Source organism: Heloderma suspectum, chromosome 6, assembly GCF_057233095.1.
Source record: "Heloderma suspectum isolate Gila_16-S chromosome 6, 16-S_ref, whole genome shotgun sequence".
Taxonomy (NCBI): domain Eukaryota; kingdom Metazoa; phylum Chordata; class Lepidosauria; order Squamata; family Helodermatidae; genus Heloderma; species Heloderma suspectum.
The window spans coordinates 90,295,804-90,320,056 of record NC_139463.1 but is presented as its reverse complement, the minus strand read 5'-3'; the positions used below and the strand labels follow the sequence as shown (position 1 = coordinate 90,320,056).

Sequence of the window (24,253 nt, the reverse complement as noted above, 5' to 3'; positions counted from 1 at the left end):
CGTTACCTCCCCCCAGCTTGAGAAGGTCCCATTGATAAGCACTCTTTGAGTCCGATTCTGTAGCCAACTGTGGATCCACATGATCGTTGTTTCATCTAGCCCACTTCGAGCAAGTTTGCTCATCAGGATATCATGGGGCACTTTGTCGAAAGCTTTGCTGAAGTCAAGGTATATGATGTCTACAGCATTCCCACGGTCTACAAGGGAGGTGACTTGATCAAAAAATGAGATCAGATTTGTCTGGCAGGACTTGTTTTTGACAAATCCATGTTGGCTTCGAGTAATCACGGCATTGTTGTCAAGGTGCTTCCAGATGGATTGCTTTATGATCTGCTCCAGAATTTTCCCAGGGATTGATGTCAGACTGACTGGTCTGTAGTTCCCAGGTTCCTCCTTTTTACCCTTTTTGAAGATAGGGACAACGTTAGCCCTCCTCCAGTCATCTGGCACTTCCCCGGTCCTCCATGATTTCTCAAAGAGAATAGACAGCGGTTCTGAGAGTTCTTCTGCCAGTTCCTTTATTACTCTAGGATGCAGTTCATCTGGCCCTGGAGATTTGAACTCATTCAAAGTAATGAGGTGTTCCTTGACCATATGCCTGTCGATCTCAAGCTGCAATCCTGCCCCTTCAGCCTGTACTTCGCCTTTGCCAGGGGGGTCATAGACCCTCTTTTGGGAGAAGACTGAGCCAAAGTAGGAATTGAGCACCTCTGCCTTTTCTTTGTCCTCTGTTATCATTTTGCCATCCTTATTTAATAGCTGAACAACCATTTCTTTCCTCTGCCTTTTACTATGCACGTAGCTGAAGAAAGCCTTTTTGTTGTTTTTAGCATCCCTCGCTAACCTCACCTCGTTCTCCGCTTTAGCCTTCCTGACGCCATCCCTGCAATTCTGTGCTACCTGCCTGTACTCTTCCTTTGTTACTTGGCCTTCTTTCCACTTCCTATATGTGTCCTTTTTTGTTTTCAGGTCATCCCTAAAAAGAGCTTCCTTGAACCTCTTTTTCATTTAGGCTGCAATCCTATACCTACTTACCTGGGAGTGAGCCCTATTGAACTCAGTGAGATTTACTTCTGAGTAGACATATATAGGATTGCATGGCTAAATGAAAAAGAGGTTCAAAGAAGTTATGTGATGGATGTGAGTCCATCTCATTTGCCGGTTTCTCAGATGAATTCTAAAGCCCTGCCAACAAGACAACCAAACAGCTGTTTAGCAGGCAGACTGAATCTGCTGGGAAACCAGTGTAGTACCTATAATAGAAGTAGGATGACATTTTAGCAGAATTAAAGCTGGAATCTACACAGAAGATTTCAAAGAGGTTGATTTGGCTTACATGGGCAGATTTTCAAGACCAAGAAGTTTGGAAGAAAACTGGTTATTTTGTTCCATGACACTTCAGGACAGAAACAGAAATATCCTTGGTGTCTGTGAAGGAACAGAACTATCCTCCCCTTATGTATTTAGTTTGGTTTTAGGATACTATGGGGTAGGACTGCATCTGAATTTGGTTGGGAATCTACAGCTGGTACAAAATGTAACTGCCCAGATGATTTGGGCGGCGGACAGAATGTCTGAGTGCATCATACATTGGTTACCCATGGGTTTTCCAATCCCAATTCAAAGCCGAACAGCTTAAGACAACATTATCTGAAGAAACTTCTCCACCCACATAATCACTGAAGTCTTCCTCAGGGATCCATTTCCAGTGCCCATCATTAAGGCAGGTTATGTTGGCACACACTACAGACAGGACCTTCTCATGGTGGCCCCAACATTGTGGAACTCCCTTTCAATGACTTTCGCCAAGCCCCTTCAGCCCTCACATTTAGATGGGCCTTGAAGACTTTCCTTTCCATTGCTGTCTTGAATTAAGACTTTGAAGAACTAGGATGTCAAGAGCAGATTTTTTTCAAGTATTGTGTGGTAGATGGATAGATAGATAGATAGATAGATAGATAGATAGATAGATAGATAGATAGATAGATAGACAGTCTTTTGAACCTTGTCTCATTGGTTCTGTACATCACGTTGTGAGGGCATAACCCTAAAAAGTAGGGCTGTGCACAGACCCTCACATCACTCAGATCTGACTCAGATCCAAGTCTGACGCGAGATTCGGATATCCGAATCACTCGTTTTTGACATTCTCCCATTGACTTGCATCGGGAAACACAATTGGCCATAACATTTTCTGTTTTTAAGATAAATACATGACATTTGGGGACCTGCAGCCCCCATGGAGGGGATCTCACCTGCCAAATTTCAGACAGTTTAGCCCAGTAGTTTTTGTGCTAGGCACAGGTAAAATTTGATTTTTTTCAACAAAAACTCTCAAAGCAAAGGCCTATAACTTTGCTCTGTTTCCACAGAAGTACATGGAATTTGGGGACCTCTCTGCCCCCATGGAAGGGATCCCACCTGCTAAATTTCAGATGCTCAGTGTGCCACTCTTGATTGTTTCGGGACCAGGAGACGTCCAGGTCCTCATCGTCCTCGAGAAAGACATTCTCGAAGTGGTGTTGCTGGACAGAGGAATAGACAGCATGAGTGTAGCCTGTGTCCATCTGAAGACCAGAGTGATTTCAGCTCTGCAGCACAGCTGCTTATATGCTGCCTCAGGGTGGAGACAGGAAGGAAGTCTAGCCTACACCCCTCACTTTAGATTAACCACATAAACCCCACCCCTTTTGCATGCAAATGAGCTCTCTCTTAGCATTATTATGCCCTGGTATAAACACACACACACACACACACACACACACACACTGAATACATAAAATAATCAAATGAACCTGGTCATAGGAAAGGAAGTCAAAGTCTTGAGTTTATAGCTTGACATGTGTTTGTGAAGTTAAAAGTTGAATGTGATCTTCCCCGGAATAGTGGCAATGTTCTGGTGAAGAATACAAGTTAGATCTCAAGATTCTTGCATAGGGAAGAACTACTTAAAAGGGGGGGGGGGAGGTACCCAGCACAGTATAGTAGCTGAAGGACTTCAGAACTCAGATCTGGCCAAAATGAACCTTCCTTCAATTATTTCATATATTGGAGTACTGCAGTTTTGTAGAACTGCCTCTTTGTCTCACCTGATTAAAACTTCTGTACCACACAATTTGATTGCCATCAAGGGTCAACTCTTCCCCTGGAGGAGACTGAGGATCCAGTCTTCCAACTTTTACTCTCACAAAAGAGTTATTTGGGAATGTTACCAAGTTTGTGACATCAAAACCAGCTTCTAATTCTCTATTTTCATCAAAACTCACAATATCTCCAGCACTGTTGTTGAACAAGATGCTCCTTAGGAAATGATGGAACTGGGTTGAAAATGAAAAAAAAAGAGAAGAAGCACAAGGTGTGGAAATATCTACAAGGAGCTTAACAAAGTACTACTAACTCATCTAAAAGCACATGGTTCATAGGGCTGGCCATCCCATAAGGCATGCTGAGAGACGTGCCTCAGATTATGCATCTGGACAGGTGGTGCATGCCCCCCAGATGGCTCCTCCTGTGAACACTGTTATCAAAGCCAGCAAGTTGCATGCCTACCTGTCCCCTGGCTGTGGAGAGCTGCTATGTGCTGCTGGAGCACTAGCCACAGCATAGAAGTGGCCAGTGTGGCTCCTGTATGGCTCTCTGGATCACCCGCCCTGTGATTCACTTCCTCATAGTGAAGCACTGTGAATAAGACCACCTCTGTTGCACCTTTGCGACAACGTTGGAAAGCACTGTTTAAAGTTACTCCAAACAATATGTGCTACCTTACTCATCGTGCTTCAGTCTGAGGACAGCATTCATGGTTGAGATCACCTGTGCTGCCACTGCTAATGAAACTTACCAAAGGGTGAGCAGAGGAGGAGAGGAGAAGTAGGAATTGGGTCCTTCTGCTTCAGGTGTTGCAACATTTTGAGATGGTCCTGATTATTCCTGTTCCAGATTGCATATGTAGTGATTTGATTTTGCTAATTTGTCTTCCTCATTTTGATTCTAGATTGGTGGTGAAGTGTGTTAAAAAACAAACCAACAACCTGAAATAATGTATTAATTAGGCTATTTAACCAAACATATTCACAAAGCTGAGTGAATATTCTTTATATCTTGGAAAACTAGACATAATTCTGTCCAACTCTGGATGCTATGCTGCTCTGTTGAAAAACAGAGCTGGAACTTTGAGATGTAATTATCTGCCATGGCTGCACATTCCAAAAGTCCAGCCTCCCTCTTTCAACTAATACTTATCCAGCGGGATTTGAGACCACAGTTTTTCCCCACTACATACTTAGATGGCATAGTTTGCTCTAAGTCTAAATCATATGCGAGCCTGCATGTGTGTGTGTGTGTGTGTGTGTGTGTGTGCACGTAAGCATGTGTGTGTAATTATCAGCCATAGCTGCACATTTTAATATGTGAGTCTCCCTACTTCCAGCAACCTTCTATGTTTGGAGCTGGATATATAAGACATGCAAAGCATATGCCACAGCATAAGCATTGTAGACTAGTGTTGGACTGAAGTATTTGGTGAAGTGAGTTTGGGGGCCATGGGAGGGGAATAGCCCTCAAATTTAGATTAATGCTTGTGGGTGGTGAAGTCTCAAAGCATTCAAGTCTCTCTCTCTCTCTCTCTCTCTCTCTAATTATTGATGAGCTGGCTGAGGTCTCCCCCCCTTCCTCCTTTTCATTTTACAGGAAAAAAGGTGTCACCACTATTTCAAGTGTGAGCTATATTGCCTTCAGCACAGCAGTATTGTTCCCTTCTAATTTGGGCCAGAATGTCCCATACAAACTACAGTATATTATGATGTAGCATTATTCTAAGGAACATTGTTTCCTCTGTGTGTAGGGTCTATGTGTGTGTGTTCAGGGGGTGGGCGGGATGGCTGATTTCCTTGGTCAAAAATAGGCTTGAGCTGTTATCACCTGCCATGGCTTTACATTATGAAAGGCCAGCATCTCCCTGGCCATTAATCTTCTGCATTTGGAGCTGGATATGTATATGGCATGCAAAGTATGTGCCACAGCATAAACAGCATTGTAGACATTGTAACTGTGGCCAGTCATGTTCATTTCAAAGAAAGCATTAGGAAGAGTCTCCAGCTTTTCATCCCCTGTGCAGAATTTCTTGCTCTTCATATTCACACTGGGAATTTTTAATGGACAGCTGAATGCCTGCTCCCAGAAATCCTGAAAAAAATGATCTCCTACTGTCCAGTTAGGCTTTACAGTGTGAACAAATGTTTGGAATCCAAGTGGCTGGTTTGAGTGAACTGTGAAGGATATGGCACCATGGAAATTCTGCATATCCTACATCTTTTCAACAGACAGTGATTCAAAATCCCATTGGGATGTCACAATCCACAGTTTACCCAAGGCTGGCAATGAATGAATTGGTGCTGAGAAGAACATAAATCTCAAATCATGCCAAGATGGAGGTTCTCCATGTACAAAACATGCAGTGGCTTTTCTGTCCAGGAGAACTGGATATTTCTTTAATAGTCTTAAAATCAAGCCTGTATACTCATCCACATAGGTCCATTTCGGTAATCTAAGAATGAATGCATAACTAGGGATCTCAGAGAATTCTGCCACAGATCTCGGTGAGGCCGAATGCCAGTGCATTCGGCCCCCCAAAATCCATGGCAGAATGAAGCCCCCCACCCCACGAAAGGCACGTGAAACGGAGCACTTACCTGCTGCCGTCCGCACTGACTTGCGAATGGCAGCCGCGTCTGCGGCTGCCATTTGCTTCTTCATTATAGCTGTGATAGGCTACATACATAATTACAAATTATGTAGCCTATCACGGCTAACGCAGGGAGGCCATTTGCGTCCCTGTGGAGGCCGTGATAGGCTACGTTAGTATTTATGTTGGCTATTACGGTGGGAAAAAAGGGAATGCAAATGGCGGCCACTATGCCATTTGTGTTCCCCTTTTTTTGCCGTTTTACCCTACGTAAACATTTACGTAGGCTAAAACAGCAAAAAAAAAGGGAACGCAAATGGCGGCCACTACACCATTTGCATTCCCTTTTTTTTTTTTCACCATAATACCCTACGTAAATATTTACATAGGCTAGAACGGCAAAAAAAAAGGGAACGTAAATGGCGGCCGCCGTAGCCACTGCCATTTGCGTCTGCTGTTTTTTGTTTTTGTTTTGCTGTGATAGGCTATGTAAATATTTATGTAGCCTATCACGGCAAAATACAGGGATGCAAATGGCAGTGGCTACGGCAGCCACCATTTGCTTCCCTGCAGGCTGCCCAGCGGCCGGATGTCCGGCTGCAGGCGGCCCCGGCAGGCGGCTCTGCAGAATCTCTGCGGAGCAGAGCTGGCCAGAGACAATTTCGGGGGGAGGGACGGAACACCTCCCCCCACCGCCAATGTCACCCTTCGAAAAGGTAAGTGACTTTCGTACATCCCTATGCTTAACATATGCTATTCTGGGAAAGCAATGGTACCATTGTCTGCAAAAAACTGTCCCCGTAGTCATCATCCACAGCCAAGAGCCCAACCCATGCCCATCCAAAATGCTGAAGTAACCGGACAACCCCTGTGTACTGATGTGATTCATTTGGGACCATCTGGTACAAAAATGAGAATCATGTTTTGTCTCCATGTGCTGGGGAAAATGACCCGTAACTGAGCTGAAAGAAAATGTATAAGTGGTGTTCAGATCAATTAAAAGGGAACATTTATTTACATGCCATGGAATTTCTAGAACTCAATGCAAATGGCCTACCTGTGGAACCTTGCAGATGGCAATGATGTCAGCCATAATGGCAGAGGCTTCACTCACAAGTCCTCCAATGACAGCGGTTATTTTTTTCTGAGCATTACACCTGAAGTTCGGGACAAATCTATCATGTGTGGAAAGTAGACTCAGGGTAGCCTTATAGGTCATCCTTGCAACATAGCAGTTGTTGAGAATGTGGAAACCCAGAGTGATGTTTGGTAAGATTTTGGGATTCTCACTGATCTCTTTTACACCAAATGACAGGGCCAGGATGTGCTGGTACATCTTTGGCGTGGAACTGCAATGACAGTTGCCAGCTCAATGAAATAACAGAAAGTGCACTTTAACCCTTCATCATCATATCTCAGCAGGCTTTTAAGGCTGAGGCGCAGCTTAAATCCACACGGAATCTTAGAGTCAAGTTAATTCAGAGGATGCAGTAATTATCAGATTTTTGTAGGCCAAGTAGAAAAAAAAGGAAAGAAAGGAAAGAGGAAAGAAATATTCTAAACTCTAAATGCTCAAAATCATTGCTACTGTTGTGCTATCATTGATGCTTTCTACACTCACTGGAATAAATATGTTTCAATACAGAAACTACACAGGCAAAATCAGATTGGTCATTTGTATGAAATGTGCTACATTCAAACCTTTTTAAAAAGTAATCTCTAAACAGACAAAAAATGTACCATGGAACTCTCTTCCTATATCTTTTTATTCTTGTAATTTGACATTATACATGCTTATTGCTTTCCACCTAAAATCTCTGTATGGGGAACATGAATCAAACAATAAATATACAATAAAATGAAGCAAATTCAAGCAAGTGTGAAGTGGTTATATATCCTAGACTCAGAGCTATACAAACATAGTGGGGGAAACCCTTCCTTATCTCTATCTATCTATCTATCTATCTATCTATTTAATCTCTTAATCGCCCATCTGGCTGGTCACCCGGCCACTCTGAGCGATGTACAGCAATACAAATAGTTTTAAAACAATACAATTTTACACTAAAACATCATATTTCTAAATATACCCTAACACACCCCAAAAGCCTGCCTGAACAACCACATTTTTAATGCACGGCAGAAGCTCATTAAAGAGGGGGCATGGCAGAGTTCCCTAGGGAGGGAGTTCCACAGAGTGGGGGCCACCACAGAGAAGGCCCTCTCCCTTGTCCTCACCAGCCTAGCTGTCCTGGCTGATGGGACAGAGAGAAGGCCATCTGAGGCTGATCTTGTTAAGTGGCCTGTCTGGTATTGCTGGAGGCGCTCCTTGAGATAGGCAGGGCCAGAACCATATAGGGTTTTTAAAGGTCAAAACCAACACCTTGAATTTGGCCCAGAAAACAACTGGTAACCAGTGCAACTCCTTCAGCACCGGAGTGATGTGATCATGCTGGCGGCTGCCTTTAATCAGGCGAGCTGCCGAGTTCTGTACCGGCTGCAGCTTCCGAACCGTCTTCAAGGGTAACCCCACATAGAGCACATTACAGTAGTCTAGATGAGAGGAGACCGGGGCATCTACTACTGATGGGAGCAAATGGTCAGGAAGGTAGGGGCGCAGCTGCCGTATCAGATGGAGTTGGTACAGCGCTGTCCGACTCACAGCTGACACCTGAGCCTCCATGGACAGCTGGGAGTCTAAAATGACCCCCAGGCTGCAGAGCTGGTCTTTCAAGTGTAGCTATACCCCATTCAACACAAGGTCAACATCCCCCAACCTCCTCTGGGCTCCCACCAAAAGTACCTTGGTCTTGTCAGGGTTCAGCTTCAGCTTATTCCTCCCCATCCAGCCACTCACCGTCTCCAGACTTTTGGACAGGGATTCTACAACCAACCTTGGTGAAGATTTAAATGAGAGGTAGAGCTGCGTGTCATCTGCATATTGATGACACTGCACCCCAAACCTCCTGATGATAGCCCCCAGCAGCTTCACATAGATGTTAAATAGCATCAGGGAGAGGATGGAACCCTGTGGCACTCCACAAGTGAGCAGCCATGGGTCCAAAACCTCCTCTCCCAGTGCTACCCTCTGGTACCTGCCAGGGAGGAAGGACCGGAACCACCGTAATATGGTGACTTCAATGCCCAACCCCTCCCGGCAGTCCAGGAGGATACCATGGTCAACGGTATCAAAAGCCACCGAGAGGTGGAGAACAAGGAAGGGGCATTCGCCCCTATCCAAAGCCCTCCTCATATCATCCACCAAAGTGACCAAGGCCATTTCTGTCCCATGCCCAGGCCTGAAGCCTGATTGAAATGGATCTAGGTAATCTGCTAGATCAAGTAGGGACGGGGGAGAAATCCTCCACAGACCCCAGTGAGGCTGGATTCAAAAGAATTCTGCCTCTTGAGTCCGTGGAGGATCAGAAGACTTACCTCCACCTCCTGGAGGAATCCTCACCGGCCGGATCCTCCCCGCTGGCCAGCTCTTGAGCGTCAGCAATACGGCCGCCATTGCCATATCCCTGGATGGGCTAATTGACTGGATGCAAAGGGCTGCATTTGCGTCCCTGCTTTTTCACACGATAGGCTACACAAATATTTGCTGTCTTATCACTGCCTCCTTGAGAGCTGATGGCATCACTCCCTCCTCAAGGGAGGCGTTCGCCACCATCCTGATCCCCTCACCCAGCCTCTCTCTGCAGCTCATAATGAGCCAAGATGGGCAGGGATCAAGTAATCAGGCAGTCGGCCTTACAGATGAAAGCACCTTGTCCACTTCATCAGAAGGAAGAAGCTGGAACCAACCCTACAAAACCGGTTTGCCACAGGCCACCTCTTGCTCACTAACTGTGTCCACAGTGCATGGAATAATAATACCCTAATCTGATCAATTTTATCTGCAAAGTGCCTTGCCAAGGCCTCAGAGGAGGCCTTAGAATGCTCCAGCAGTTCTGGAGCAACTGGACTGACCAGGCTCCGGACCACTTGGAACAGCCTCCTGGGACAGCACTCTGCAGATGCGATAGAGGCAGCATAATATTCCTTTTTTCTTGCCTTCACCACCATGTGATAGGCTGAAGATACAGCTCTAGCCTGTGTCTGATTGTTCTTGGAGCGAGACTTATGCCACCGGTGCTCTAGCTGTCTCACCTCACCTCCTGTTTCAGAGCTCGTAACTGCAGATTGAACCATGGTGCAGTCTGAGCCCTGTTCAGGGGGAGAGCATGTTTCGGAGCGACCCAATCTAATGCCTCAGTGATTGCGGCATTCCACCCACCCACCAGGGTCTCGACCGAGTGGCTGTTTGCGTGCTCCAGAGAATCCCCAAGAGCATTCAGGAATCCATTCGGATCCATAAGACGCCTGGGGCGGACCATTTTAATGGGGTCCTCCACCCCTGTGGAAGGGTTGTGGAACTGAGAAGTCTAACATCACCAGATAGTGATCTTGCCTTGACAAGGGTGTGGTGGATATACCCCCGACTACCAGATCACTCTCCCGAAGTCACCCGTGATTGTCTACGTGGCGATTTACATAGCCTATCACGGCTGACTTTGGAAATCTAGCCGTGATAGGCTACGTAAATTGTTATGTAGCCTATCATGGTTTTTTTTTTCACTTTGTATTTCGCGGCCGGGGAGACGGGGCGCTTCTCCCCGGCCTGAATTTCGGCCGGGCAAGGTGGGGTGCCTCCCCCCCAGGCCTGAATTTCGGCCGGGCGAAGCTGGGCGCCTCCCCCCCGGCCTGAACTTCGGGGGGAGAACCAATCCATGGCGGAACGGCCTGCCACCCCCGTCACCCCGCAGATCCCCACGCCCCCCAATGGATCCCCCCCAGGATGAGACTTACCTGGGGCGGATGTTCCAGATGGCAGCGGCTTCAGCGGTGGCGGCGGCGGCAGCTGGTCTTTCGACTGGCTGCTGTGGCCGCCATTTCCAGTCTGGTCTTCTTCTTTTTTTACCCAGACGTGATAGGCTACGTAAAGGCTTACGTAGCCTATCACGTCTGGGTAACAAAAAAAAAAAATGGCATACGCAAATGGCAGCAGCTATGGCGGCCACCATTTGTGTTCTTTATTTTTTGCCGTTTTAGTCTACATAAATATTTACATAGACTATTATGTTGAAAAAATAGGGGAAGGCAAATAGCGTAGTCGGCGCTATTTGCGTTCCTTTTTTATTCACCATTTTAGCCTATGTAAATACTATGTAGGCTAGAACGGCAAAAAATAATGGAACTCAAATAGCACCCACTACGCTATTTGCCTTCCCCTTTTTTTCGCCATTTTATCTTACATAAATATTTATTTAAGATAAATTGGTGAAAAATAGGGAATGCAAATGGCGGCCACCATAGCCGCCTCCATTTGCGTAAGCTGTGGGTTTTTTTGGGGGGGTTAGCCCTGATAGGCTACGTAAATCCTTTCATAGCCTATCACATCTGCCTGGCTGGACGCAAATGGCAGTCGCTATGGCGGCCGCCATTTGCGTCTGCAGCAGCCCGTCCGCAGCCGGAAATCCGGCTGCAACGGCCCTGGCCAGCTGCTCCGCGGCCTGGCCACAGAGCAGACCTGGCCATCGAGGATTCTGGGGGGGAGGACTGGATCGCATCCCCCTCATCCCCCCCCCACCGTGAAAGATTCCACAAAAAGATAAGTGGGTTTTGTACATCCCTAGTGAAAGTGAATTAAGTGTTTAAAATCAACTGCCAGTATATTCCACCTAGGGAAGTACGAAAGTCACTTACCTTATGACGAAATTGATTCGCAGTGGGGGGGGAGGTGCCCCGTCCCTCCCCCAAAAAATTCTGGCCGTGGGGGGAGGCGCTCCGTCCCTCCCGCTCCAAATCCTGGCCGGCTGGGTGTGCAAATGGCAGCGGCCATAGCCGCCGCCGTTTGCATCCCTGCAGTCAGCCGTGATAGGGTACGTAAATGTTTACGTAGCCTATCATGGCTGATTTAAAAGAAAAAAAAATGCGTACGTAAATTTGTGTTCCTTATTTTGACATGTCTTAGTCTATGTAAACATTTACGTAGACTATGGCAAAAATAAGGGGAATGCAAATAGCGTAGTGTCTACGTTATTTGTGTTCGCCTTATTTTCGCCGTCTTCATCTACGTAAATGTTTACGTAGACTAAGACGTGTCAAAATAAGGAACGCAAATGGTGGCATCCATGGGCACCACCATTTGCATACGCGCAGGTTTTTTTCCCCTTTAAATCAGCCGTGATAGGCTATGTAAACATTTATGTAGCCTATCATGGTATTTTTTAAAAATCTAGCCGTGATAGGCTACGTAAATCTTTATGTAGCCTATCACATTTTTGGGTTTTGTTTTTTTTTTTTTACTGGAATTGGCGGTGGTGGCAGCCGGTCGGAAGACCGGCCACCGCAGCTGCCGCCGCCAAACCGCTGCCGAACCGGCCCCGGAGCTGCCGCCGCCAGGAGGATTCGCCCCAGGTAAGTCCCGTCCTGGGGGGGGCAGGGGGCAGACCGTTTCACCACCAATTTTGGGGGCCAAATGCGCTGGCATTCGGCCTCCCCGAGATTCGTGATGAAATTCTCTGACATCCCTAATTCCACCTAACAGCTGTTCAGTACAATTCTCATTTCAATAGGTCTTGTCAGGATATTTTGGAAGTGTATTATGCTCAACAGCATAATTCAAAAGGCAGGGCAAACAAAACAATTGACAACCCACAATGTGTTCTAGAATGCTTCTTTTCTCACTCTGGAAAGTAGGTCATATTATATAAGCAAACGCTTGTTTAATTATCTTTCCCAATTACCATGAACTTCAGATGTTAGAGAAAGAAAGAAAATTCCTTACATAGGTTCATCGATCAACATCTGTGTGGGCTGCTCTACAAAAGAGGGGCTGTTGTGAAAGAAGAAGACTCGAGAAGCAATTGCACCTATGATAACGTTACCTGGCTGATAAAATTCATGGGGTATAGGAAGCAGATCATTAGATATGGTGCAATTAATAGATGGTGTCTTGTGTACAATATCAAACAGTAAAACAAGCAGCAAAACTCTTAGCACCACCATCTTAATGCCAACCGTTTTAATGTCAGCAGTCTCCATCAGGATTTAGGTCATTATGCTTCTATCTGCAGCATTATCTGAATAGCAACAGTTTTGTTTCATCCTTACATGAATGGCTTGTGATGCTGTGGACACACTGATGTAAAACTTGTCATAAGGATATCTTTGCATCAGTGCCTCTGCCATACCAAAGTTTCCCTCCATTGCAATTTCACTGTCACTGTCTCTGAACAATTCATTCCCTTTGGATCACTTGCAAATCTGAAGTGCTCTGCTACATATTGTCCAAATTTTTACATTAGCCATATTATTTTCTCTCCTTTCCTATGAAAGACTGAGAGCTGCCTATCACTAGATCAGGTTTTGATCCATATGTTTATATAGCAGCATTCACATATGATTATTGTTGGTCTTGTAAGTATCCCTTTGAAATTCAATTTCATTCAGTAGCAGGAAGAAAGGAAACCAGTAATTTTGACAATGACAGGAGAGATAATCATGCCCCCCAGTGTCTCAGTATTTTCTATTGCATCTGACATGGGAAATAGCTTGAAATATATAATATAATTGCTATTTGCTGCTTTGGGCCATAGCACAAAGGAATTGGCACATGTCTGCATATGATGATGATGATAGAACTTTCAGTTTAGCAAGTTTTGTTAAGGGCATTCCATGTTCACTCCAGCAACAAAATTCTGGGAACTTACATCTGCTAGCGGCCATGCCCTTAGCAGACATATTATTTAGGCAATATGTATGTGGTATGGTATCCTCTGCTGTGGTTAGTTCCAGCTTCACTGTTAGTGGCAGAGTGGTAGACTTAAGTTCCACATTTTTCTTTTCACTGGAATAGACAAATGGGGCCTGTTCAGATGTCATGCTAAGCAATGATGGTTGGGGAATTTCCGCTAACCATGGTGGCTTAGCATGTTGCGGGGGGGAAGAAAACAACATTCCTTATGGTTATTAAGCCACCCTTGCTACTCCCCCTTGCAAAAGGTTTAAGGGGCTCTGGGGTGGCTTGCAGTGTCATCTGGCGGGCTCCCCATTGGCTAGAACAGGCTCCAGAGGACTTCCAGGCTGCAACCACAGAGTCCGCCAGCTACAGCTTCCGCTGGTGTGGGTGACTTTCTAGCCACCACGAACTTTCTAAGGTTGTGCAGTCATTTCAGATGCTGGACCAGGCGCCTGGAGCCTGTTTGGGCTGCAGGGGATGACAGGATGCTCAGTAACCATGCTGGGCAGATTGCCAGACAACTACAGAGGGGTGATGGTTAGCAGAACCACGTGACACCACATGGTTCCCAGTTGTGTGATGGGCACACACATTGTGGTTTTGCTACCCCCCCTCAAGTTACCCTAACCACCCTCCCCTGTACGTGTCTAAACAGGCCCATGGAGTCTATAACAACTGAAGCTATCATGCAACTCAAGCTACCATTCCATATTACAAGTACCCAACTGTCAACCAATACCATCTACATGGATGAAGGAGATTAATATTTCTGCTGTGATTGGGTTCCATGTCCAGAAAAGATGAGCTCTAGGGATGGTGGAGAATAATCCCCGAAACTTCGGGGGGCTGAGTGCCAACGTATTCGGCCCCCCGAAGTAGTTTTGGGGAGAAATTCTCCGCCCCCCCACCCCCCCGCCCCCCGCCCCCCCCGGGATGGGACTTACCTTTCCCTAATGTCGCTCCCGGCGGCGGGTCGCAGCAACGGTTCGGCAAGGCTTCGACAGGGGCAGGGGCGGCAGCCGGTCTTTCGACCGGCTGCCACCGCCGCCATTCCAAGAAAAGTAAAAAAAAAACACACCCCCGTGATAGGCTACATGATGATTAACGTAGCCTATCACGGCTAGATTTGCAAACTCAGCCGTGATAGGCTACGTAAATCGTCACGTAGCCTATCACGGGTGACTTAAAAAAAAAAAAGTGCGTACGGCTAATGGCGGCCCCCATAGGGAGCCGCCATTTGCGTTCCTTATTTGGTCGCTGTAGTCTACGTAAAGATTACATAGACTACGGCGAAAATAAGGGCAACGCTATTTGCGTTGCCCTTATTTTCACTGTAGTCTACGTAAAGATTTACGTAGACTACAGCGACCAAATAAGGAACGCAAATGGCGGCTCCCTATGGGGGCCACCATTTGCGTACACGCTTTTTTTTTTTTAAGTCACCCGTGATAGGCTACGTGACGATTAACATAGCCTCTCACGGCTGACTTTGCAGATCTAGCCGTGATAGGTTACGTAAATCGTCACGTAGCCTATCACGGGGGCGTTTTTTTTTTTACTTTTTATTTTGCGGCCGGGCGAGGCGAGGCGCCTCCTCCCCGGCCTGAATTTCGGCCGGGCAAGGCGGGAAGCCTCCCCCCCGGCCTGAATTTCAGCCAGGCGAGGAGGGAAGCCTCCCCCCCCGGCCTGAACTTCGGGGGGAGCAGCGAAGCACCTCCCCCCCACCGCGAAGCAAGCTGCGAGACCAGGTTAGTGACTTTCGTGCACCCCTAATGAGCTCTCAACAAGAGGATATGGGATTTAAGTTACCTGTGCCCTCTCTTGGGTTTCAGTATATGTATGTGTGTCTTTGCAAGAAAGGGTCCATTGGTCCAATTTCCTACCACTCCCCCATTTGACTCACAGCAATACCCAGTGTTGAGCTTCTGGAATCTTTCTGCAATACCCAGCTTTACTGCAAACACCATGAGGTCTGAAGCTCTTGGGGCAGTTTACAATACAAAGCTTAAAACCATAAAATGCAATAACATAGCAAAACATAATATAAACCCATACATTTAGAACAAAATAAAACCAAAGTAATAACCAAGATAAAGGCCAGCAGCAGTCCAAAAATCTAACAATGCACTAACATGATTTTTAAAACTGAAGGGTGGGGGCAGGGGGGAAACTTCACCTGGTGCAACCCCCCCCCCCATGTAGTTGCCAGGCAAACCTCTCTGGGAAGGTCATTTCACAACTGGAGTGCCACCACTGAGAAGGTCCTCTCCTTAGTAGACACTCGCTTCACCTTATTTGGCGGGGGAACCCTGACAAAGACCTCTCAGGATGATCTTAGGGTCCTGGCACATATATAATGACTGTCAACACCAACTGGCAACTAAAAGAGTTTCATTCACCCTTTTCTTTGCACCAGTCTCCTCCCCTCCACAGTTTCTGGTTGACAAAGGGTCTGTGTGTGTGTGTGTGTGTATGTGTGTGGTGGGAGGAGTTAAAAAGTTAAGACAATCCACTGCATTGACTGGTAAAAAGAGAAACGGTAACTACCCCGTCTTCAAACTGTCCACAAAAATTAATTTTGCAGCCCCTAGGAGAGGAAAAATCAAGACAAATGCACATGAACCAGCCCAACAACTATCAGTCTATCTTCTAGACCCCAGTTTAATAGGGCACCAGGAACAAGATCGTTTGGCAGGATTTTATTTTTATTTTTTAATTATTATTTTTACCACTCACAGTACACCTCTGAATGTGCCAAAGTGCAGTTTGGGAAAACAAAGACTGTGTCAGCAAACATGACCAAGCCTTGAGATCTCTGTAAGTTTCTCAGCTCTACTCAAGAAATTATCCACCTGAACCTGAAAAGTTATGAATACGGGGCCCAGTATTACATTGCTGAGAATGTGGTTAAGCAAGTGAAAGGGCATTCTTCACCCAGCCCTGTTTCCCGGTAGATTCAGTGCCTCCCCCACTCTCCCCGCACACACAAATATATGTTTGGTGGGCTAGTGGAGGGGGTAAATTCTTCTAGGGAACAGGTCTGTAAATGCTTTTTTCCAAGCAGATTCAGGCTCACCACCATGACTCTTCCAAACAGCTGTTTGGCATGCTGGTAGGGAGTAGAAGAGATTATGGAATGGTATTAACCATGCAATTCTTTATATGTCGTATGTCATATACTTATAAATATATACGTAGCCTATCACGGCTAAAGACATGGACGCAATGGAGGCGGCTACAGCAGCCGCCATTTGCATTCCTTCCTATTGCCACGATAGGCTATGTATATATTTACATAGCCTATCACGGCAAAAGACAGGGGTGCAATGGCAGCCGCTACGCCATTTGCGCCCCTGTTGTTTGCCGTGATAGGTTACGTAAATATATAAGTAGTCTATCATGGCTAAAGATACGGATGCAAATGGCGGCGGCTACACCATTTGCATCCCTGCCCTGAGCTGTGATAGGCTATGTAGATAGTTATGTAGCCTATCAGGGCTAGGGTTGGCGGAGAATTTCTTCCCGAAACTTCGGGGGGCCGAGTTCCAACATGTTCGGCCCCCCGAACAAGTTTCGGGGAGAAATTCTCCGCACCCCCCCGCCCCCCACACCCCACCCCGGGATGGGATTTACCTTTCCCGAATGTCCCTCCCGGCGACGGGTCCCGGCGGTGGTTCGTCGGGTCTTCGTCAGGGGTGGCAGCCGATCTTTCGACCGGCTGCCACTGCCGCCATTCCAATAAAACTAAAAAAAAAAAAACGCCCCCGTAATAGGCTACGTGACGATTAACGTAGCCTATCACGGCTAGATTTGCAAAGTCAGCAAATGATAGGCTACATAAATCGTCACGTAGCCTATCACGGGTGACTTAAAAAAAAAAAAAAGCGCGTATGGCTAATGGCGGCCCCCATAGGGAGCCGCCATTCGCGTTCCTTATTTAGTCGCTGTAGTCTACGTAAAGATTACGTAGACTACGGCGAAAATAAGGGCAACGCTATTTGTGTTGCCCTTATTTTCGCCGTAGTCTACGTAAAGATTTACGTAGACTACAGAGACCAAATAAGGAACGTGAATGGCGGCTCCCTATGGGGGCCGCCATTTGCGTACACGCTTTTTTTTTTTAAAGTCACCCGATATAGGCTACGTGACGATTTATGTAGCCTATCATGGCTGACTTTGCAGATCTAGCCATGATAGGCTATGTTAATCGTCACGTAGCCTATCACGGGGGCGTTTTTTTTTTTTTTTACTTTTTAGTTCACAGCCGGGCGAGGCGCCTCCTCCCCGGCCTGAATTTCGGCCGGGCGAGGCGGGAAGCCTCCCCCCCCGGCCTGAACTTCGGGGGGAGAGCAGCGAAGTGCCTCCCCCCCACCGCGAAAAGCTGCGAGACCGGGTAAGTGACTTTTGTGCACCCCTAATCAGGGCTTGCCAGGGATACAAATGGTGGCCAGCATAGTGGCCGCCATTTGCAGCCACAGCCTGGCAGCGGCTGGAGCTGCTGGAGCTGCCACCACCACCGGAGCTGCCGCCAGAGGTGCCGGAGCCGCTGGAGCTGCCGTTGCTGCTGCCAGAGCAGCTGCCGCTGGAGCCGCCGCCACTGCCGCCACCGCCACCGGAGCTGCTGCCACTGCCGGAGCCACAGCCAGGTTTCGCAGGGCTTTCGCAGGGTGGTGGGGTGGGTTGCTCCGTTCCGCCACGGATTCTGGGGGGCCGAATTCACTGGAATTCGGCATCCCTGGGATCCATGGCGGAATTCTCTAACATCCCTAAATTGCATGAAATTTCAGATAATACTCCAAAGCGCTTCTCATTCTGTTGTTGTGAAGATTCCCGCCCCCCATAACTAACAACCTAGATAAACCACAATTCAGTACACAAACACCATTAAAATGTTAAGTCTAAAATCACAACTGTATCTCAAAATATAATAAAACCATCAGCACAAGCTCCATGACAAACTTGAAATGTTTGCTAATATTTTCTCTTTCTGCCTTCCACTGAGACCACATTCCTCCATCCAACCACCACCCACCAGCCACAATTCCATCTAGGCAGGGATGGGGAATGTGTGGTCTTGCAGCCCCCCATTTTTTAAAAGATGTTATTCATGTTTTATAAGATGCTTTTTGAAACGAAATTAAACAAACCAACAGAAACAAAGAATTTAATAATTTTAAAAAATCACATTGGATTTAAAACCATTTTTAATTATTATTAATTTTATTTTATTTCCGTTTTTTAAAAAAATATACATATATGGATTTGTACAAAATGCATACAAATTTCTAGCAGTTCTAGCTGGGCTTCAGCAAAAATGGACCAAATATCCAAATTATTATGCATTTGAAGGTGGTGTCTATATGCCACCCTTTCAAATATTGAAAGCGTTATAAGGTCCTCGATCCATTGCATTATCAGAGGTGAGTGTTTATCCTTCCAATGTTGTAATATTAGTCTTTTAACTGTCAGAAGGGTGCAGAGAATCGATTTACATTGGCCATTTGTTAATTTTCATAAAGCAGGTAAATAATTTAAAAGAGCATGTATATCATGAATATTAAAGACTGTCCTAAAAAGGTAAAGGTGTCCCCAACCAGTCGTGTCCGACTCTAGGGTGCGGTGCTCATCCCCATTTCTAAGCCAAAGAGCCAGCGCTGTCCGAAGATGCTTCCGTGGTCATGTGGCCGGCATGACTGAACACCGAGGTGCGCGGACCCCTGTTACCTTTCCCGCCGAGGCGGTACCTATTTATCTACTTGCAATTTCTTTCTTTCAAACTGCTAGGTTGGCAGAAGCTGGGACTGAAGACAGGAGCTCACTCTATCACGCAGCACTTGGGTCTCGAACTGCTGACCTGCCGACCTCCCAGTCTGCAGTTCAGCATCTTAACCACTAAGCCACTGCAGCCCCATTAAAGACTGTCCTAGAACCATTTTTTTTCCCCCATGTAATAATCTCTCCGCAAAAAGAAACAACTACTGGACATTGCCGAAACATATGTTTAAAAGAAGCATTATTTGTATTGCACTTCCAGCATTTAGCTGAATTAGACAATCCCTTATTAAAGAGACTTTGCAGTGTCCAATAGATGCAAAACAAACAAATGAAAATTGTTGAATAAGACATACTCCAAGACCCATAGACATGAAGGTAGAAGCCAGAGCAGTGTCTTAGGTATTTTGTGGTTTCCAAATTCCCAAATGTGCCCACGGGTCCAAAAAGGTTGGCGATCCCTGACATAGGGCAACAGGTCCTCCATCCAATGAAATATTGTAACTGTTGCTATATCACAGATCCAAATAACAACATTATGATGTTTGCCTTTTCATTTTGTAATCTCATTTTCTAACCACCTCCTCAATTACTCTTAACATTGTAATTACTGAAGTTCATATTTTGAGTGTGATCTACACTAGCATCCTAAACCAGCCTTCTCTAACCTGGCACCCTCCAGACATGTTGCACTACAATTCCCAGCATGCCCCAGACATTCATGCTAGCTGGGGCATGGTGGAAGTTGTAGCCCAACACATCTGGAGAGTTCCAGGCTGGGGAAGGCTTTCCTAATCTATCTTTCCTAGAGAGATTTTCCACTAAAAAGCCTGTCAGTACATAAACGCAATTAAGAATATTTGTCCCACTGTGAGTTACTTTCAACTTTCCAACTTTTTTTCTTAATATTTCCCAGGAGAAAAAAAACAAACAAACCCTGAAAAGGTAATTTTCCTCAAGGCATATGGATTGGATCAAAAGATAAAGAAGGGAAATAAGTTTTGTGGCAGCAGTGGAGGTGATGTTCTACATATTGTTGTGGAAGAGCTATCTGAAGACTTCACAGCAACAAGGACTTAATGCAAGCATGCATCTTGAGATGTCGTGCAGGAACTTGTGCAAGAGTTGCACAACACCTTGTACGAGCAGAAGCAAATGGCTAAATTTTCTCATGCAAGAATCTTGCACTAGTTCAGGAAAAGCTCATCCACTCATAAAATAGGACTCCCACTGGCAGAAGGCACCACTGGATCAAGCCTGATAATGATAATGAGTAAAGCATCATAAAGATGATAGTATGGATAACTATCTAATAGTAATCAGCAACTATCAAAATGTGAAAATACAGTTATGAAATAGTGAAAGCAATTAAGCTGCAATTAGAGCATGTTTGCTTAACCTGGTGAAATCAGTATGACAGGATCCTAAGCTCACATGCATAGGATTAGGGGTTTAGAGAAATAATCAATTAAGGCTGAAATCCTATGCATGTTTACACAGAAAAAAAAGTCCGACAATTCCCAGGATGCCCCAGATAGCCATGCTGGCTGGGGCATGCTAGGGGTTGTAGGACTCTTTTCTGTTTAAACTAGGGATGTCAGATAATTCTGCCATGGATCTCAGGGAGGCCAAATGCCAGCGCATTCGGCCCCCAGAAATCAGTGGCGGAACGGTCTGCCCCCCCCCCAGGATGGGACTTACTTTGGGCGGATCTTCCTGGGAGCGGCGGCTCCGGCGGCGGCGGCCAGTCTTCTGACCGGCCACCACCACTGCCATTTCCAGTAAGAAACAAAAAACAAACAAAAAAACCTGATAGGCTACGTAAAGATTTACGTAGCCTATCACGGCAAAATTTTAAAAAAACACCGTGATAGGCTACGTGAATGTTTACGTAGCCTATCACGGCTGACTTAAACAAAACAAACAAAAAAAGCGCGTACGCAAAAAAAAAAATGCGTATGCGTTCCTTGTTTTGGCACGTCTTAGTCTACGTAAACATTTACGTAGACTAAGACAGCAAAAATAAGGGGAACGCAAATAGCATAGCGTCTATGCTATTTGAATTCCCCTTATTTTTGCCATCTTAGTCTACGTAAATGTTTACGTAGACTAAGATGTGCCAAAATAAAGAACGCAAATGGCGGCGCCCATGGGCGACACCATTTGCATATGCACGTTTGGTTTTTTTTAATCAGCTGTGATAGGCTATGTGAACATCTGCATAGCCTATCACGGCTGACTGCAGGGACGCAAACGGCGGCAGCTATGGCCGCCGCCATTTCCGTCCCTACTAGCCAGTGGCCGGATGTCCGGCCGCAGGCGGAGCCGGCCGGCGGCTCCGCAGAATCTCTGCAGAGCAGAGCTGGCTGGCCAGGATTCCGGGGGGGGGGGGAGGAATGGAGCGCCTCCCCCCCCGGCGAGGATTCCGGGTGGAGGGATGGAACGCCTCCCCCCCAACCATCAGCATAATCCCCAATAGGTAAGTGATTTTCATACATCCCTAGTGTAAACATACATAGGATTGGAGCCTAAGGCAACATTTCACAATCTGGTTTGCTCCAGTTGTGCTAGACGACAAATCCTAGCATTCCCAACCAGCATGGAACATGGTTTCATCCACTTTCTGGAGTTCCCTCCCCTGCAGCACAACTCAATCCATTCATCAGGGTCCCCAAGCCATAGCATAGAATATTCAGTGGGCTAGAGGGCCTGCAGGAGAGAGGAGGGGGCAGGAAGACCAGTTCCGCCAATCCAGTTCAGCACACCTAAATCTGGATTGAATCCTAAAACCGTAATCCTATACCTGCTTACTCGGACATATGTCTCATTGAATTCAATCAATGGAATATATTTATGAGGAAAGATGTATAGGATTGCACTGTCACCTGTGTACTGAAAGACTTCTTAATGAGGAATGATGCAATGTCTCCAGAGTCTATCTAATATTGCAGACAAGTGACCCATGAACTTGAACGTAGGACACCAGCTTAATATGGAGGCCTACAACTGGATGGCAGAGCACCTGATACTTTCTGCTGACCTCATAATGAAAAGACAAGGGTGTTGCTCAAGCACCTGATTGGCCTAAGATGTTGTTATTCAGTGGTCCAGTCAAGTCCGACTCTTCGTGACCCATGGACCATAGCACGACAGGCCTTCCTTTCCTGCACTCTCTCCCTGAGTGCGCTCAAGTCCATATTCATTGCATCGGTGATGCTATCTAGCCATCTCATCCTCTGCCGTCCCCTTCTCCTTTTGCCTTCAAACTTTCCCAGCATCAAGGTCTTTTCCAGGGAGTTTTCACTTCGCATTAGGTGGCCAAAATATTTGAGATTCAGCTTCAGTATCTGTCCTTCCAATGAGCACTCAGGGTTGATTTCCTTTAGGATGGACTGATTTGACCTCCTTGCAGTCCAGGGCACTCGTAAGAGTCTTCTCCAGCACCACAGTTTGAATGCATCAATTCTTCGGGGCTCAGCCTTCCTTATAGTCCAGCTCTCACAGCCATATGTTGCTACTGGGAAAACCATAGCTTTGATTATACGAATCTTTGTCGGCAAGGTGACATCTCTGCTTCTTACTATGCTGTCTAGGTGTGCCATAGCTTTCCTCCCAAGGAGCAAGCGTCTTTTAATTTCATGGCTACAGTCACCGTCTGCGGTGATCTTGGAGCCCAAGAAAATAAAATCTGTCATGGCTTCCATTTCTTCCCCTTCTATATGCCAGGAAGTGATGGGGCCAGATGCCATGCCCTTAGTTTTTTTAATGTTGAGTTTCAAACCAGCTTTGCACTCTCCACTTTCACACTCAACAAGAGGCTCTTTACATCCTCTTCACTTTCTGCCATTAGGGTGGTATCATCTGCGTACCTGAGGTTGTTGATAATTCTCCCGGCAATCTTAATTCCGACCTGTGATTCATCCAACCCGGTGTTTCTCATGATGTACTCTGCATATAAATTAAATAAGCAGGGTGACAATATACAGCCTTGTTGTACTTCTTTCTCAATTTTGAATCAATCAGTTGTTCCATGTCCAGTTCTTTCTGTTGCTTCTTGACCCTCGTACAGGTTTCTCAGGAGACAGGTAAGGTGGCCTGGTACTCCCATCACTTTAAGAATTTGCCACAGTTCATGGTGATCCACACAATCAAAGGCTTTAGCATAGTTAATGAAGCAGAAATAGACTTTTTCTGGAATTCTCTTGCTTTCTCCATGATGCAGCGAATGTTGGCGATTTGATCTCTAGTTCCTCTGCCTCTTCGAAACCCAGCTTGTACTTCCGGTAGTTCTTGGTTCACATACTGCTGAAGCCTAGCTTGTAGGATTTTGAACATCACTTTGCTGGTACGTGAAATGAGTGCAATTGTATGATAGTTTGAACACTCTTTGCCATTGTCCTTCTTTGGAATTGGAATGTAAACTGACTTTTTCCAGTCTTGTGGCCACTGTTGAGTGTTCCAAATTCGTTGGCATATTGAGTGCAGCACTTTAACAGCATCATCTTTTAGGATTTTAAATAGCTCAGCTGGAACACTGTCATCTCCTCTAGCTTTGTTGTTAGTAATACTTCCTAAGGCCCACTTGACTTCGCTTTCTAGGATGTCTGGCTCAAGTTCAGTGACTGCACTGTCATGGCTATCGGGGACATTCAGATCTTTCCTGTATAGTTCTTCTGTGTATTCTTTTCACCTCTTCTTAATCTCATCTGCTTCTGTTAGGTCCCTGCCTTCTTTGTCCTTTATCTTGCCCATCTTTGCACAAAACGTTCCCTTGATAGCTCGGATTTTCTTGAAAAGATCTCCAGTCTTTCCCATTCTATTGTTTTCTTCGATTTCTTTGCACTGTTCATTTAAGAAGGCCTTCTTTTCTCTCCTTGCTATTCTCAGGAACTCTGCTTTCAGGTGGGTATATCTTCCCCTTTCTCCCTTGCTTTTCACTTCCCTTCTTCCTCAGCTACTTGTAAAGCCTCATCAGACAGCCACTTTGCTTTCTTTGCATTTCTTTTTCTTTGGGA

The 24,253-nt window shown here is 46.0% G+C and overlaps 1 protein-coding gene across 1 annotated transcript in view; it reads right to left on the bottom strand.

Moving 5' to 3' along the window:
* The window catches only part of LOC146341783 (vomeronasal type-2 receptor 26-like), a 44,066-nt gene extending 37,050 nt beyond the window's left edge, over positions 1-7,016 (bottom strand). Inside the window, exons 1-4 of the mRNA XM_084807676.1 lie at positions 6,738-7,016; positions 6,457-6,579; positions 3,090-3,317; positions 2,422-2,525 (exon numbers count right to left, since the gene is read on the bottom strand). Of these exons, the coding sequence (XP_084663802.1) occupies positions 2,422-2,525; positions 3,090-3,317; positions 6,457-6,579; positions 6,738-7,016 (734 nt within the window). The remainder of the gene's footprint in view (positions 1-2,421; positions 2,526-3,089; positions 3,318-6,456; positions 6,580-6,737) is intronic.
* Positions 7,017-24,253: the final 17,237 nt, after the last annotated feature.